Source organism: Anopheles funestus, chromosome 2RL, assembly GCF_943734845.2.
Source record: "Anopheles funestus chromosome 2RL, idAnoFuneDA-416_04, whole genome shotgun sequence".
Lineage (NCBI taxonomy): Eukaryota > Metazoa > Arthropoda > Insecta > Diptera > Culicidae > Anopheles > Anopheles funestus.
In genome coordinates this window covers 8,052,962-8,069,864 of record NC_064598.1, presented here as the reverse complement: position 1 = coordinate 8,069,864, position 16,903 = coordinate 8,052,962, and the positions used below count along the sequence as shown (strand labels likewise).

The 16,903-nt window shown below is 42.8% G+C and overlaps 1 protein-coding gene across 1 annotated transcript in view; it reads left to right on the top strand.

Annotated features, from left to right (window-relative positions):
• Nucleotides 1-16,903, top strand: part of LOC125761434 (heparan-sulfate 6-O-sulfotransferase 1) — a 69,452-nt gene that overhangs the window by 9,262 nt on the left and 43,287 nt on the right. Inside the window, exon 3 of the mRNA XM_049422558.1 lies at nucleotides 10,180-10,513. Coding sequence (XP_049278515.1) covers nucleotides 10,180-10,513 — 334 coding nt within the window. The remainder of the gene's footprint in view (nucleotides 1-10,179; nucleotides 10,514-16,903) is intronic.

Sequence of the window (16,903 nt, the reverse complement as noted above, 5' to 3'; positions counted from 1 at the left end):
TGTCCTGTCTGGTTAGTTGCCCGCTAAGCCGGGTGTCACAGACAAAGCGCTGATATGTGCTGAAATCGTTGGTGGTCTCTCCGGGGGAAAGACACATTCTTTCTTATGAGACAGTTTTTTTTCTCCCCACCCCACACACGCACACACCCGCAATTGCCCTTTAGTGGAGTGTGGAGGGCAAGAAAGCGGGAAGGCATGGATGGTTAGACGTGTCTCGGTCACCGTAAATGGCAGCGGATTGACACATGCGCTTCTTCGTTCGATGCCCGTGCGTTCGGGCAGGTTCCCCCTTAAAAGGACAGTGTCAAAATAATTCCCTATCATTCTCTCATTTTTATTGGCTACAGTTGCGTTCCATGTTTGGGGTGTGATGTGTTGGGCGCTCTAAATTGCTTACACAGTTTATCTTGACCGTGGCAGTAAGAATACCCCACTTGGTTCCGTTGAAGGGAGAGCCGTCTTAGTGTGTGTCTTTGTGAGTACTACAGTAACAAACTTTAAATGGATCATTTTATTTACTTTCGTTAATTAGTACAACACAAACATATGGAGCTTTTGGAGAATTCGAATTGAACACTTAGTTTATGGAAGCAATTGATTGATGTTATTTTATGGAGTATTTTTTATTTGTAGGTTAATGGAGTTTTGAGTTTGAGGTGCTTGGTTTTCACACAAGAGAATCGAAACAGACCGAGTCTTGTCCGCCGAGTCTCGCAAGTCGGCATGACCTAGCAGATTATTGGAGCACCAAAAGCACAGAAGCAGTTTCTTATCCGTTGCAACTACCTACGCCATTCTGGTTATAAAACTCTCTGATCGTATTAAATGTTGTCCATCAGTTTCACTACATACGAAAGTGCCAAGCGAAAAAAAAAGAAATTCCGTCAGTAAAGATCTACCAAAGGAAGCTAAAACCCTGTATCGTGCGTCAGCCATTTTTCGATGTTTCTTCCACTACGTCCGTTTGCATCAATGTCAGAATCAAAACCCCTGCCAATGCGTACCTAAACGTAAAACCTCACCCCGGCGCGTACGTTCATTATTTTATTCACGTTGACATTTAAATCAGGAAATGGCCGAAAATCTATTTTTATTGTGTCCCATAAACTCCCGAAACCTGTGGCTTATCCGCATTCGGGTTGCTGATGTTTACGGAGGGGACGAAGCGCAGGTGGTTTGAAAGTGAAGCCAAAGGTCTACGGCGGCAGTCGTCTTTTAGCCCTAACACATACCTTTTTCCCTGTGGTGTGTACGCATTAAGACGCACAGCGGCTCCGTCGGCGTTGTTCGGTTTTATCGACAGATTGATGCCTGACTACCGGCCGATTGCTGCAGCCGTGTTCCACTGTGTGTTTGTGATGTTTTGCTCTTGTTTTGGGGATTTTTTGTTCGCGTTGTGATTGGGATTTGGAGATGGGTTCTTCTTGAGGGAAATCGGTTGGCACACAACGTGCGCGGAGGGGTTAGAGTCAATCGACCCGGTGTCTAGCGAACTCTGTGGTACGGTTGTGTACTTCTTCGATTTAGGTTGGTGCGTAACGGCGGCATTATCGATCTTTTTGCTTTCCTTGGAAGAACCTATTTTTGGGTATTACGATGCTTTACGTTTCATTTGCTCTACGCAAAAGGGGGCTTCCGGAAATACGAACCACCAAACTAAGGTTCGGCCGATGTGTTGCTCTTGGGAGCCGATGCTCCACAAGCAAACCTCTGCACCTTTGGGGGTTTGCTCTTTCGCGCTAGCCTGCTGCTAATCGTACGCGCCGCCCTTATCCGCCGGTCGGGTTGGTTAATTCAGTACTCCCTCCCTGTTGGACTTGACTGGTGGCGCCAACCTGTTGGTTTTATTTGGTTGGAATTATTTCCGTTTCGTAATTTGATCACCCCAAGCCGCCTGAGCAATAGAGAAGGGGAGAGAACGAGCGAAAAAAGGAAGTGAACGCTTTACGAGAGGTGTCTCGAAAGCAATTCTGGCCCCGCATATGAGTGCGTACGTGGGGGCCCCACATTCCATGCCTTGATTGGGTGAGTGTGAACCCTCTCGGTCTGTGTGTGTGTTGTGTGCATATTGTAACAACACAGAAAAAAAATCCGATTTCGCGGTGATTACGGCGAGGATAATACATCTGTATTTCCCCACGAGACTGGCTCCGATTTTGACCGGCGGCCTCTATTTCCCCCTGTAGAAACACCATGAGGTGGCGTCAAATGCGCCACGATAAACGGTGCTGAAATAAACGAAAAAAAAACTTACCTCATGTTAGGCATTTTAATGACAACGGGTGTGCACGTCTACGGTGGGAGACTCTGTGTCGATGTGTTTTCTTACGTTGGTAGCCGCTATTAAAGATTTCAAAACGAATAAAAGTGGGGAAAAAAACAGGAGACCAAACCGTACATAAATATCGCACCGGGATAAATCATTTCGTTACGAGTGAAAGGAAAAGAAAGCGTCTGGTGGGTGAGGAAAATGGCGATCCTTCCATTGAAGTCATTTCGTTTAAAGATGGCTAACATTTGGGTAACTTTGTGTCTTGTAGGACTTGGAGGACGATTGACGCCGAAATGCGGCCCATTACGATGACGAATAGTTATTGTTTTGGGGAGGGGGGGGGGGGGGGGGGGGTGTTTTAAACCCTGGAAGCGACCTGAATCTGTGTGACAGTGTAATCACCCTCCCCGTGTGAAGAAATGGAAGGAATATTATATATAAATTTGCACACGGTGAAATATTTTCCTTTGTAACGATGTAAACACTACGCGGGTGGAAAGATGTGATAATGCGTTTCGAGGGGACAGAGGAAGCATCTTGAAGATGATCCAAGATAGAAATGGGTTTCACCTTTTTGCCAGCGAAGATACGGCAACGGGATAAATTCGATGGGCTTTGTGGTTTATTGTAGGACAAGCAAGGTTTCGTAATTCATTGCTAGAGCTTTATGTTTTGGATTCTTTTGTTTGTAAATTTAATCGTGACATTCAATGAAACAGCGCACAGGTTTACGACCATAGAAAGAAGGTGAAAAAAGTTTCTTATAGACAATTACGAGATGGTGATTCATTGTATACAGAAAAAAAATACTTCATCAGTTGTAGAAATCTTTGGATTAATATTAACAACAAGGCCGTTGAGCAATTTCAATTGATTCCAAAGGGAAATATTCACAGGCAAAGAGCTATTTTATATTGTTCTATATTGTTCTACATATTGTTTCTGTCTATATCCGAACGAAGTTATTGTCGAATCATAACTACAACGATACGTTTCTGGTTTTGTTATCTTCCACAAGTGGGGATGATTCATTTTCATTTTTCGCTGTTGGTTTTTAAAAAATTTAAACATACTTTGCTGAAGCTGGAACCATTACTAGCGGCTGAAAATGGATGTAAAATATAATCTTTTATGTTTGGCTTATGGCAGTGTTCTTGCCCCTGTGGCTCACCGCTCACTCAAATCTGTTTCCCACATTATTTCAACACATTTTATTTATGGTCGCTATTAATCTGAAATGGATGTAAAACGCAGTGAACAATCAATAAACGAATCGAAGTTTTTGGAAGAATTGCTTGTGCCTGCTGTTCTCTTCTCCCATTCGTCACTCGATATTATTGTATCTTGCCATCTTCCATTTCACTGGTGATGTAAAACAAAGAATTTCAAACATCTTATTGCTGTGACGGCGCCATACGGTGCACTCTCAAGTACACGAAGACGTCGACCATCGGGGAGACGTTTCAATCGGGCGCAAAAAAACATAAAAGGATCCAGTTTTTTGGGAGGGGTGGGAAACAGAAATTCTCAACAGAGTATAGCGAAAAAGACGCTTTTTTTGAAGTGCGTTACACTTGCCCGTAAGACCCGACCGTCTGTTCAATTGGATGCCACAGTTTTCATCACGCTGTTAATAACATTTTCATTTCACCAATGCTGCTGGAATGTTTCTCTTTCTTTTTGGCGCCGTAAGAATGTGAAACATAAACATGCTTTTTTCTCCCGCTTTGGCGGAATTTGACTATAAAACATTATTAAACTGTTAGCACCTCTTTCTGGTTTGTGGTGGCTACAATGGTGGTAATGGGTAAGGATTTTTTCCCTTCTTCATTCACCGCCAAGCGCGCAACGACCCGTGTTGACAGGTCACAAATGATCTTCCCATCGGTCGCTTTGACAGAAAGCGCCATTCCCTTCGACTGTGTTCCTCTCAAAGGGTGGAAAGTTGTTGCAACAAGTTGCATATGTATTGCAGAGTGTAAGGGTGAAGGCACCTTAGTCCTAGTGGTTTGGATGAGAATATTTGGTAACATTCCCCCTGCCAGCGCATATCCGTGGTGTACAAAGCGTGCGAAATATATCAACTGTCACGGGCGGAAATGGAAGTACGCTTCGAAACGGAACAGAAAACAGAAGCGTCCGCAACCTTTTGGAGCTAGGGTGGTAGCTGGGAACAAATTGAAAACTATCAACATCGGTCGGGAGTGGGTGTGAGAAGCTCGGTGCTGCTCGGTCCGTTTCAATTTTCATTCACATTTATTTTTTCTATTTTTTTTTTAGAATTTCGGGAATGAAAAATAGCCAAAATCACTTATACCCCCACTTAGTAGTAGGGCCGCGCGGAGCTGTTCGATTTTCAGGGTAAAGACCCGTGAAAGACGACTGAGACAGACATTGGGTGGAGTCGGGCCAGCTAGGGAGAAGGTTCTTCACACGGCGGTACTACGGCGGTACGGCTACCCTAGCTCGGCTCATAAAACTGTTGACGGATAGAACGCGCGAAAACGTTCGACTAACTGTTCTCCACAGGAGGCAAAAAATGAAGCATCGAAAACCATACCATAGAACGCACGTTTCGCCCACACAGCTTTCGTCGTCGGTTTTTGCAATGCACCGGAGATTGTTTTTTTGTTAAGCAAAACCCTATTGCTCGACGGAACGGAGAAGAACCGGCACCCAGTCGGAGTCTAGTCGAGTCAGCGCATATGGCGCTACAAACTGAGTGGTTGCTTACCGTGTCTCTGCCATTCACACCACTCCACCGGCACCGGCTATTTGAATTGCGATCATGAATGGGAAGTACGACAATGCTCGGACCATTTTTATTTTTTTTGGTGTGTGGCGTTTATGGTGAACATTGTGGAAGTCTGTGGTGTACATGCAGTGCGCTTGGTGAATCGATCATTTTTAGCGCAAGCTAGCAATTACTATCGCGATCACGTTTCGATGCATTTCCTCTTGCTGTAGACACACGTACACCGAGACCCCAACCGAGTTGCGATTGTTATGGCGAATGGGGGGAAATCTTTTTTCTTCTTCCGCCATTTCGGTCTATTAATATACCCAAATTTTAGGCAATAGTTCATCGAGTTGAATTTCCGACATGAAATCAGATCGATACACCGTGGAAAGCTGGGAGAATAGTAGTGAAAGGAGTTTAGCAGGAACTTTAGTATTTGGAAAATCTGTACCACCGGATGCCAATGCATCATAACTCAACCATTGTACTATGCGAACTTGCTTTTCTGCTGGCGACACGAAATTCCTTGTTCAACCCGATGTCGCCGTATTTTGCATGTTGCGCGTTTTGGATGCTTTTTTTCTTTTAATATTCCCATCATTGTCCGCTTTTCTCGTCATGTGTGCTCACGGTGAAATGTGTTCATCATTTTCTACCATCCGTCTGATGTTTCTGCACCCTTTCAGCCGCTATATCGTTGACGACAGCAAAGTAAGCCAGCTTTTGATAGTGTTATTTTAATACGATTATATGAGAAATATAAAAAAAGCTTCGAAGGTTTCGTGAATAATGAAAAAAAATCTTTCGTTGCATAGAGATCGCTTGAAATTAGTTCAGTGCGCTGTATGTATGTATCGAAAATACAGATTGGCAAAAATGGTTTGTAACAAAATTAAATTTTTCATATGTCTAGGCTTATTTTTACCACGTAGCTGGACAGTGAGTCCTTGCTATGGCGCCGGTTATCATGTACACCACCGACCCGGTCCCAGGAATGTTATATATTTCATTATTTGAATAATATTAAAATTTTATAAATCATAATGTTTCGCTTCGTGTCTGTGCACACTGTGTATTTGGTCAAATATGATATCCGGATAGGTTGCAGTACGCTTGCAACTCCCATCTGCTGCTCTCATCGGTAGCTGATGCCCTAATTTGAATCTATTTTCATAACTTGTTAATTGATTTTATGTAGCACATGTGACACATGTGAGAAAATGCGGCATATGCATGCGGTAGGGTGAGGATTTTTGTGGAGAAGAACCCGATCGTTATTAGACAGCCTGTAGGTGTAGCGGTGGACGTATAAAGCCGCTTTGTCGTCCGGTATAATTTGATTTCGATTGGAGTACAAACACGGTAGCGTCGGTGCAGTATAAAGCTAATGTTACGTTATGCAACTCTGAAGGTAAAAGGAATTCTTCTGAGGTAATGAACTGTGGCATCGTTTTATTTGTACAAATTAGGTAAATGCATCATTAAATGTGATAATGTTATTTCATTTTAGGGAGATGAAATTCAACCTTGAATTATCCACAAGCGGAATGTTAACAAATCCTGCGCAATGCGCGTATGCTTCAGTCGAAGCACGGAGTTGAAACCCGGCCCGGGTTATTATTGTGTCGTGCATTACGAACTACACTGCTTGAGTCTTCAATCGACATAGACAGCTCTTTTAAAATTGTTACAACGTCTAGAACTATGGGTGTGATGATGTTTCGTAAATCATCTGTTCACATCTATTTTTGTGCCCGTCACAGACGCTAGCATCTTAACCGACGCATGGCGTTTACCGTTTGAGCAAAAGATAGTTCGATGGCGATGGGTGTCTCTCATTCGAATGCATACACCACACACCACGGTTTCAGCATATCATTCTGTATATCTATCGTCATGATACAGCTGACGCGTTATGTTCCTCAAGATGAAGTTTCCGTACGCAATGTGACACAACCGATTAGTGGTGGTTGGGAGCGAAGAAGATTGGAAGTTTGTTAGTGTCGCCTGCGGTGGGCAATATACCGGATCGTTCATAAGCCGAAACAGAGCTTCTGCGATAGGCAAGCATACATTTTGAAGCAATACGATCCAAAGTTTCACTGTGTTTTCTCACCATAGGAGGTAAAACGATGGGTACGCTTGCATGTGTCAGCTTTACCAACAGTCCCAGCGGGTGGTTTGGTTGCTTACGATAATTTCGATAAAGCTTGTCAACCTGTTTCTTCCGGCTTTTACGTGTAAGAGCGGGAACACCGGAGCAGGATCGTTTATGCTTCGTTTCGTTTTCTCGGTTGCAAAATGAAGAAAGTTCTTTCCCCGTTCCGACTGTATGCAGCAATCTTGACACGGAGGTTGAAAAATCAAGTCAATCTAAATTAACTTTTGTGTTTGTTCCGCCAAAACAGACATCTTTCTCCGTTCTAGCGGCTTCACGGAAGCCCCTTTTTTGGGTTTCGTGTGGCAAAGGCGACAACCTAAATCAGCTTTCAGGGGAAGGAATTTTTGCGGGTAGTTTTATCCTAAAATTTCAGATTCCTATCCAAGCGCCTAGCGAGTTGGTTGTATGGTTTTGAAATTTTATCAAAATAACTTCATCTCGGCAAACCGCTCGTCAAGGCCGTGCTGTCGGTGATGGTTTGTGTGCGTCATAATCCTGTTTTCAACGCACAGCATCATCTGTACGGAGGGCTAATTTCTTTCCTGCGTCGATAAACACCGAGCTGTACGCAACCATACCCGTGCGTGTGTGCTGGTTTCAAGATTTCACCTTTCGATAAGCCAACCATATGTACTTTTACTGAACAACCGGGGCCTGAGTAGTTTCAGCGCAGCGACGTAGTTCTTTAGATTGGTCGGCATGTATCGAGCGCACATCTTTCTGATTGACATGATGTGCGGTTGCGTTTGTGCCCGTTCAGCCACATGCACTGTCAAGCGTGATGAGCTTGAGCTTCCGTCTCAACGCAGTTGTCAGCGTCGTTTATGTCGTGACCGGTGAGTGCGTGGTCTACCGGGTGACGCGAAGTTGCACGAACGGATGTTGTCATTTTTAATGTATGTTTCTTTTTTGGAATATTAATTCCATATCTCGGTGCTTCTGTCACAGCCAAAGATGAATGTGAAGGAAGGAAAAGTAAAAAAAGGAACGAGGAAGCTTATCTCCGGATATATATATATATACACGTTACGATCCATTGACCCGAACCGGTTGAGTTCGAATTGTTGCGGTTGAAATGAGGAGAAACATAAACGAGGGGCCCACCCAATCCGGATTGAAATCCGTTGCCAAATGGGCCGTGCGTTTACTGCAATGGCCCCGTGTGTTTGTGTGTGCGCAGTGCTTGCATTTATGATTGCACCCAAGGGGACAAGGGGATTGGAATATGCAGTTTACAGTCGCCATGCGTTCGGGGAACATTCCACGAATCACTGACCATTATCTGACCATGGTTGTGTAGTACCAGAAGGATTTTATTTGTGATAAATCTCTGACATGATGATTTAAATGTTGCTTCTTGGACGTTTGAAATGTGACCGTGCCATGAATAGCGAGAGTCGGGTATAGAGAATGGAGAATGAACGAAGCTTTCGAATGGGAAAACCATAATTGTGCTACGTAAACAAACCCGCTAAAGTGCAGTCTTGCTTGTAAATGGAAAGCGGAAAGAATGATCATTTTCGTATGGGATGTGAAGTATCCGTTTATTTTGTTTTGTTGTGCTTTCCTTCCCTCAAGCGGATGTTTTATAGAACCGTTCTAAGGGAAAGTGCAATAAAGTGTAAATATTATGCTACTACTTCAATGGAACTCTGCCCGATAGATAGCTGCACTGCTATAGATGGTTTGTTTTCAGTACTGTACGAAAAAGGGAACATATGCCATGAAACGTTTGGTATATCTGTTTTGTTCCATCTCCTGGTGAGTTATCGTAATTGTCCAATCATATGCTGCATTCTTAGACCGGGTCATAAATATTGCGTTCAATGTTTCCATTTTATCTGGTGATGGTGTTGGGTACCCCTGTTCAATACTTCTGTGTGCTTCCCAACAAAAAAAACACCATTCGTACCGGTTCTATTGTACGTAAACATCTTTTACTATCTTTTCTCCAAACCCATCCAGCTGTCGTCGCGCAACGCGCAACGTCGTGTAGCGGCTCTGAAGAGTAGCTACCCGAAGGAGAAGAGACACACAGGGCCCGAGCGCAATAAAGCAATGAAATTATGCACTTATTGTTAATTCAAATTTGTTCCTCCCGCGGACAGGCGTATCGTGCGCGTCGGAAGCCAACGGACGGACAGCGAACGACGAAGGAAAACTCCAAACGCGGAGATGAATGAATTTAAATAAACTTAAGATCCCTTAAAACGAAACAACGACCGAGCGCACAGCGGTGTGTTTTGTCTTGATCTCGTTGCACTCCGCCCGAGACGGGAAGATCACTAGGGTGTAGGGTGTGCAACTGGTCAGGAGGGTGAAATGTAAATAAATGCTCAACATCCGTGCGCATCTTCCAGTGCACGTCGTCACCTTTTCCCATGTCTTGTACCTTTTGGAGTCTATTTTAAGTCGCGGTACAGTACACAGTATTCGCAAACAAACCTATTTCAACCCGTATCCGCGTCACGGTATTCGTTCACGAATCGTTTTGTTGATGCAGCAACCTATCCGCGCAGGTTGGGCAGTGTGGGGCGGATGCGGAGAGCTAACCGCAGCGCGGTCGAAAGGTGCAGATAACAAATTCTATCACCATCGACAACCGCAGCCGGAGATCTTTGGGATGGATTGTTTTATGCGTTCGTTTCTAGAGATTCCTTACGCGCTTTCGCTCCGTAACGTTTATCTCGTTGAGCTTTACAATATGTACCCAAGCGGGGGGATGGAGTTTAATTTTGAAAGGAAGTGTAATACATAATTTATGTGTCTGTATAAATTATTTTACAAGATATAATGAAGAATCAAAGGTTGTTTTATTCATGTAGAACGGCCTGACCGCAATACGGATAATCAAATGTTTATATTTTCTATAAAGAAGTGTCTAACGGTTCGTACAAACTATTTGATTCATGTCAAACAGTTAATCTTATATCCTCTTGCAACGTGATATAATAATAGCAGTCAATTTATTTATTTTTCTCTCCATTCACTCTTTTTCCTTTCCAGCGTCCGTGCACTTGCCAGCGTAAAAAGAAACGCTGCTATTGCTTCCGACCGCACCGGAACGAAAACTGGCTATTTTCGCGCTATTCCACCGGCTGGAAATGTGGTCTGCACGCGGACTGGACCGAACTGACCGGGTGCGTCGATCAGGAGCTGGACAAGAACGAGGGCGAAACGGCCAAGCGACGCTACTTCTACATCACGTTACTGCGCGAACCGATCGCGCGCTACCTGTCCGAGTTCCGGCACGTGCAGCGTGGTGCCACGTGGAAAAATGCTCGCCATTGGTGCCTGGGGCGGCACGCAACGCCCGACGAGCTTCCGCCCTGCTACAACGGTGAGTTTGGAAATGGGAACCGGAACTGGGAAATAATGGTACCGTCTTGTGGGAGTTTTGAAATATGTTTTGTTTTATACATATAGGCGTGTCTATCTCCACTGTGCATTTTTTGTAGATGTTCAAGAATCAGCTCAGTGTTTGTCGGATGCTATCTTTTCTTTTTGGTGGGGTCCTCTTGCATCAGAACGTGCCGTTCCGATCGATGGAAAGCTTAAAGCTGCAATCGACATGATACAAAATATGCGCTTCCATTCCGAACATATGCGCTCCTTCGTCTGCATTTACGGATTTATTCCCAGCGTGCATAGTAATGCATGCAAGGACATTTCGTGGGTGGGGGACTCGCGCCATCATTTTGACAATTTGTACATCCGACTCGTTGTGCAGCAGACGAAACTGTACGCCGGGTCACCGCGAGCATATTCGCCACTGTTTGTGGATCGTAGTCGTGTCTTGCATTGTAATTAGAAGGACGTGGGGTGAATTTTTACCCAACACGAACAGCACGAAACGCTGTGTGCCGAGATGTGCCTTCATCGGCGATAGACTCGTCCGTGGCGTTGATGTCCTTCGTTCCCTATCCGTGTTCGGATGGTGATCCGGAACAGGGCAGGACGGAATGTGCTTAAACCTACAAGCACGGTTGACTAAGTTTGGGGGAAAAAGATTTCGTAGACAGAGACTGTGTGGTTGAGCTTGAGGCAAAAGTCGGTAACGAAGGAGAAGGAAGCACGTGGATGGTAGGGACCATCATTTGTTGCGCATCGACAACCAGCAACCTCGGGATGCGCAGCTGGACGTGCTTCGGGATACCAATTTGAAGTGTAAAGCTTGAAAACCACCGTAATTGAAACGGAACGAGGTCCGCACGGACTTCCGGCGTGATCCATTCGGATCGTAACATTCGGCACCAGCGGCGATATGATGGGGCAAAGGATTATAAAAATAGTTTTTGCCATTGCGGTGTGTGGATTTAGGCGAGATGGCTCTTAGTGCGTGTGCGTGCAGATCCATTAACACACATATTTCCGTTCAGAAACGATGAACCAGTGCTTGGGGCAAGATATTTGTGATGTGCCGCAACTGGGTGAACTGGAAAATAGTTATTTAGTACGTGTTGTCTAAATGGGTCTACATGGGTGTAAATATGTGCAAAAACTTGGTAACAGACGCTGCGGATCTTTTGGAGTTCGTCCACTAGGGTTCTAGCAATTAGTATTCACATACTGTCTGATGAGATGGGTTCATTTGGGACAGAAGAGAATGTTACAAAAGGACTATTGCTTGCATGTGTTGCATTTTGCATTCTGTTGGCTTGCGGTTTTTGTTGTAAGGTCATCAAAATTCTGGTGAGTTTGGATGATTAAAATTTGCATTTTTTGTTTTTGGTCGTGGCGCAACGTTACCAAACACTCCCAAAAACAGCAAACAAAGCAGTTGGAGATATTCGGCAGCGTACAGATCGGTTTTAAAAATTGATGATCCACTAATACTGTGCTCATCTGTTGCTGAAAAGTGGTTGTATAAAGTGGCAGAGATTTTAAGCGAATAATCGCCGATGCGTACGTGTTTGCAATTGAAAATAGGGAGAATTTTTGGAGTTGAATTAAGAGGATTGCTGTACCGTAAAAAAAAATTAATCACGTAAACTACCAGAATCGCTGCTGGAACCGCATTAAACCTACAGATTAATTCAATCGGAATTTTCTTTTCATACAAATGTACACCCGAAAACTCTACAGCATAGATGTGTACTTTAGTAACTTTTTCTCTTATAATTTGGAAAAATCTATAAAACAAACAGAATATCCTGATGATGATTCTATCTCGCATGCCGCGTGCGCTTTCATACAGCCTGAGCGTACAAACAAATGTGTTTGCATTTAATCAAGCGAGTATTTTAGTTTCACCGTTTCGTGCATGGCAAAAATGAGAAATATTCATTGAAGCCTGAAACGTATTTATTATGTTTGATTAATGGAAGCGAAGTGATTCAAACACTGAACCAATTTATTCGTACATCAAATAAATGTTACCTATGTGATGGGGGGGTATGTTTATCGCAAACAAACTGTTTGAGATATGTGTTTTTGAGTCCAAAAAAATGGATGAATGGATACCTTTTTTTGTACAAATCTCTTATCATGTCCGTTTAGGGAAATTTATTAAATTATGTTTACTTGTTTAAAGTTAATTTTCCCATAGTGAAAATGTAGGGATGTTTACGCCTATAATTATGCAATGTATTCAATATGGGTGAAGTTTGTGATGGTTTCCGAGTTCTTCAATAGTTGATTAGCTACCATATATATTCTGTAGTTAGGTTGCCTAAATGGCTCTATATCGATGACATGACATACACACAACTCAACAGGCAGATCTGAAAAAATGCGATTGAAAAGCGCAAGAAATCGTGCAGCAAAAGTCATTTATTTCATTACCTATATTTATTGCCATGTTGAAATTAAACTAGTATGGCAGATGTATGAATCGTGGGCACTAAAACTAGAGATTAATTAACATGACAAACTTAGCATTACCCCCAAGAGAGCTATAATCGGGTGTGTTCGGGTGTAACTTCCAGCCAAAATTTCATTCTAAGCACCAAGGTTAATTAGAAAGCATCAGGACGGCAATTTTTCATCATATTATACGCAGGATAAAGCAATTCGTATCGCGAGAAGCGTAAATTGCAATTCATAAATACTGATTTTCACCTTTTCAATCATTTACAACCATATATAGGGTGTGCGATGGCACGTGTTTGCATTTCCGTTCGGCACTAGAACGTTGTGTGGTATTCATGCTGTTAGTATATCATCGTTTTGCCGCTCTTATGTCAGTAAGAGAGTTGGGACACAAAAGTGTGGTCCCCTTCATCATAATCAGTGTGTAAGCAACGTCGGAAAATAGTTTCCATTAGGGCTAAACATCCATCCGTAATCACACTCCTGAGGAAAAAAAACGGCGTCGCAGAAGAATGGATAGAGAAAAATATTGGTTCAGACTTTTTCTTTTGTCAGGATAATGAAGTTCAACCGTTCGGCATTCACCTTTCACTTCGAGGATCGTTAGCGTTTCGTCGCGAATGAAAATGGAAGAATAAAACGAGCGAATTGTGGGGAAAAGTAGTTTGTTTTCCCTTTTTTTTCTCTCTCTCAACGATTTTCATAGTCGCCCTAGTTTGTTGCAACGCGACCTTGGATGAACAACAGGAAATGGGCGAAAAAAGTCTCAAACCCTGGTTCGAGATTCCCTGCTCTGGTGCTGTGGTCGGGAAAAGCGGCCGGATCGTTTCGAGCTTGTTCGCATTTCCTCTGTACTAACTGGGTGGGCTTGATAGAACGACTTTTTATTGGTTAAAAATAGTCAACTATCGTCGTGATCAATTTGTGCTAGCTGGTCGGAAGAATAGCTCTGTTAGAAATGGAGCTACCTGGCACGCTTCAATGAGCAAATGTAAGGATTGTTTTAGATTTTATGTTGAAGTGCCGGAACAGTTCCGAAACAAAAGCGGTAGAACGATTACTGTCCTGGAAGCTGACGTTATCCCGGAACATTGTTATGCCTTTCAGTTGGTTGTTTTAAATTCATCCATTTTGAAAGGAATCCAAGTCCTCCCCGCCGTGTTAGTACGATTTAGTCATGCAATGATGTGAAACGCTTCCAGTCGAGAGGGATATTGATCAGTGTAATGGTATGTCAATGCTGTGAAATGTTGGTGTGGAGCCCGGCAGTAATCTAAAGCAACTTGGGGATATGGAAACAGGGCAAAGAATTTGATTGAAAAAAAAAAGAATTAATCATTGAAAGAAGGATAAGATAATTTGAATTTCCGTTTTCTCGTAAAGATCCTTTTTCCGGATTTAGCAAGCAGCATTTGCATTTTCAGGAAGCTTTTACGTTTTTTTTTATTATTGTTTGTATCTGACGTTGAGGGATTGAACGTGTGTTCAAATAAAAAAAAGAGGGCAAAAAAATGTTCCAAACGGTGTTGCGCAACTTTTCCTTATTTTGCATCACTTTTCAGTATTCAAAAGGTTTTGTGGTAGCGTTTTTTTTTTGGTGCTAACTCGTAAAACTTTTTCCTTTTTAGAATAGAACGATCAAAAAAGAAATCCTTTCCGTTTGTCGCCGGAAGCGATTTGTGCCAATGGAATTGGGTTTCGAGAGTTGGATGTCAACCAAATGGTTAGGATTGGATCTGGCTGCGGATGTATACTTTTTTTCTTTTTGCTTAATCGCAATTTACCTTCCTTCATCATTTTCCAGTTATCGTGTAAAAAAAAAGAAGGAACTACTCCACCTCTACATTCCGTGTGTAACCTCGATCGTCCATTTCCTTCGAACTTTCGAACTTGAAGCCATTTGCAGATCACCGAAAATGTTTTGGGACATCAAGGGTCGACAGAAAATCGGTAGATTTGGACGTCTCGTCGGAGTTTTGGTTCTGTCCGGTTGGGAAAAGCTGCATAAATACCAATGGAACCGGAAATGGCAATTCGTTTAATTTCATCAAATTGTGTCTCCCAACGGAATCCATTTCTCCTCAGCACCGACAATGGGGACGTTGGCTGGCAATGATGAGGTTCCTCTGCACCTTTCTCTCCTTCAATTCAATCATTTGGTTGCCATTCCATTCTGACCCACTGGGCCGGAAACGGAAACAGGAAAATTTCAATATAACAATTCAATGCTATACACGAGAAAGTACTACCGTAGGACGAAACACTAAACAATGGTGGTTGGTTTGGGTCAGTTTTTTGGGAAACCACAGCATTACGGCAATATTCTGGTACTGGGCGATTGTGCTTTCATCCATCCATCCATGGAAGGTGGATTATGTTTTAATTCACGCATGAAGTTTTCACGTGAAATTTTCCCTTTTTGAAGTTTCTAACTAATATTATATTTCATTTCCTAATGTGAAAAATGAAACCATAAAAGATTTAGGTGTAATACTCTGGCTTTTAACATCAAAGTAATATACGTTGGACTGAGGTATGAAGCCGTTCGCTTAGTTATTTTGACGATTCGAAATGCATCAGCTAGCGTAACACATGCATTATTGAATTGTGTTATTCCTTTGCAACAAATGCTTAGCATTAAAAGGACTCGGAGGTGTTGAGAAAGGAAATCTTTTTTTTCACTCCAATAGTAACGAAATGTGAATTTTCCTTTCTCAAGCAGAGCGATTCGCGATCATGCATCCACCAACCATGCGATATTGTAAGCCAAACCTTTTACCACCTTTTATCCTTTGTCTAACTCTCGCCGTAAGTGCTTATGGACGAGAAAATTTCGAATACATATTGGTGTCTTTTTCCCCCTGGAGTTAAATTATACGCTTTCGTTGGTTTACATTTATTTCCCCTTTCCGGTCTGTTCGGATGTCTCGAGAATGTGGGGCAAATATAAGGATTTTTCGTTATGGTTGGGTGTGGAAATTTCGTTTCTTGTTCTTTTATGTTTTTTTTTGCTCACTTTCTTGTACCATATACATGGGCAAATGTAAGCACGGTTGAAAGATTTATATGTTCAGATCATGCAAAGAGGAACCCGGTATAGTTAACGAAATACACAGCCAAATGAAGAAGCTAGTCAACACAGCCACCGCCAGCGCTCTGTTGCTATCCAACTCGAGCTGAGTTTGTTCTGCGAAGGACATACTCTGGCACTACTAAAGCACACCCTAGGGATTACTCACCCCCCACATTCTAGTCCTGAACATACACAAGCACGCACACGGAGTCCCAACTCAGATGAGTTTGATTTCGTTTATTCTGCTCTCGGAACTGAAATAGATGAATAGCGAAAATCGCAATCCTTTCTACCACCTCTGCACCATTCCGATCAGTTCTAGGCATCAGGCAGTTCGTCAGTTCGTGGCCCGGTTGAAAGGCGGATTTATATGTCGGTTCGTTGTTCCGTTGTCCGTTCTGAAGTTCGGTTCTCTCAAGTGTACTCACCAGGTTCCCGTTGTTCTCGGAAGGCTAGTTCTCTTCGGTTCGGTCCTTACTCAAGTATCCTTTTCTTCACAATTTCAATTCACTTTTATTAAGCTTTTCTGTACTAAAAGTTTGGTTTTTGATGTGGTCGAATCGAGTTTGCATTTAAGTAAAAGGAAGTGAAAAAAAACAACGAAATGCAGAAACTGTAGTGGAAAATGTTTGCGAAAAGCAATACTTTAATCACTTCGTTTGGTAAGAAAAATTCAAACGTTGCCGTGGTATATTGAGGCCCAAGGTAATAAGTGTCTTATGCTTATCTTGTTAGAGTTTAACCATGTCACGAATCGTTCATTCCTTTCTTGGTTTATCTATTTACCGTTTTGAATAAATTCCTTTTTGCCTTATACTAATATGGGGATACTTACCCAGGTCCATG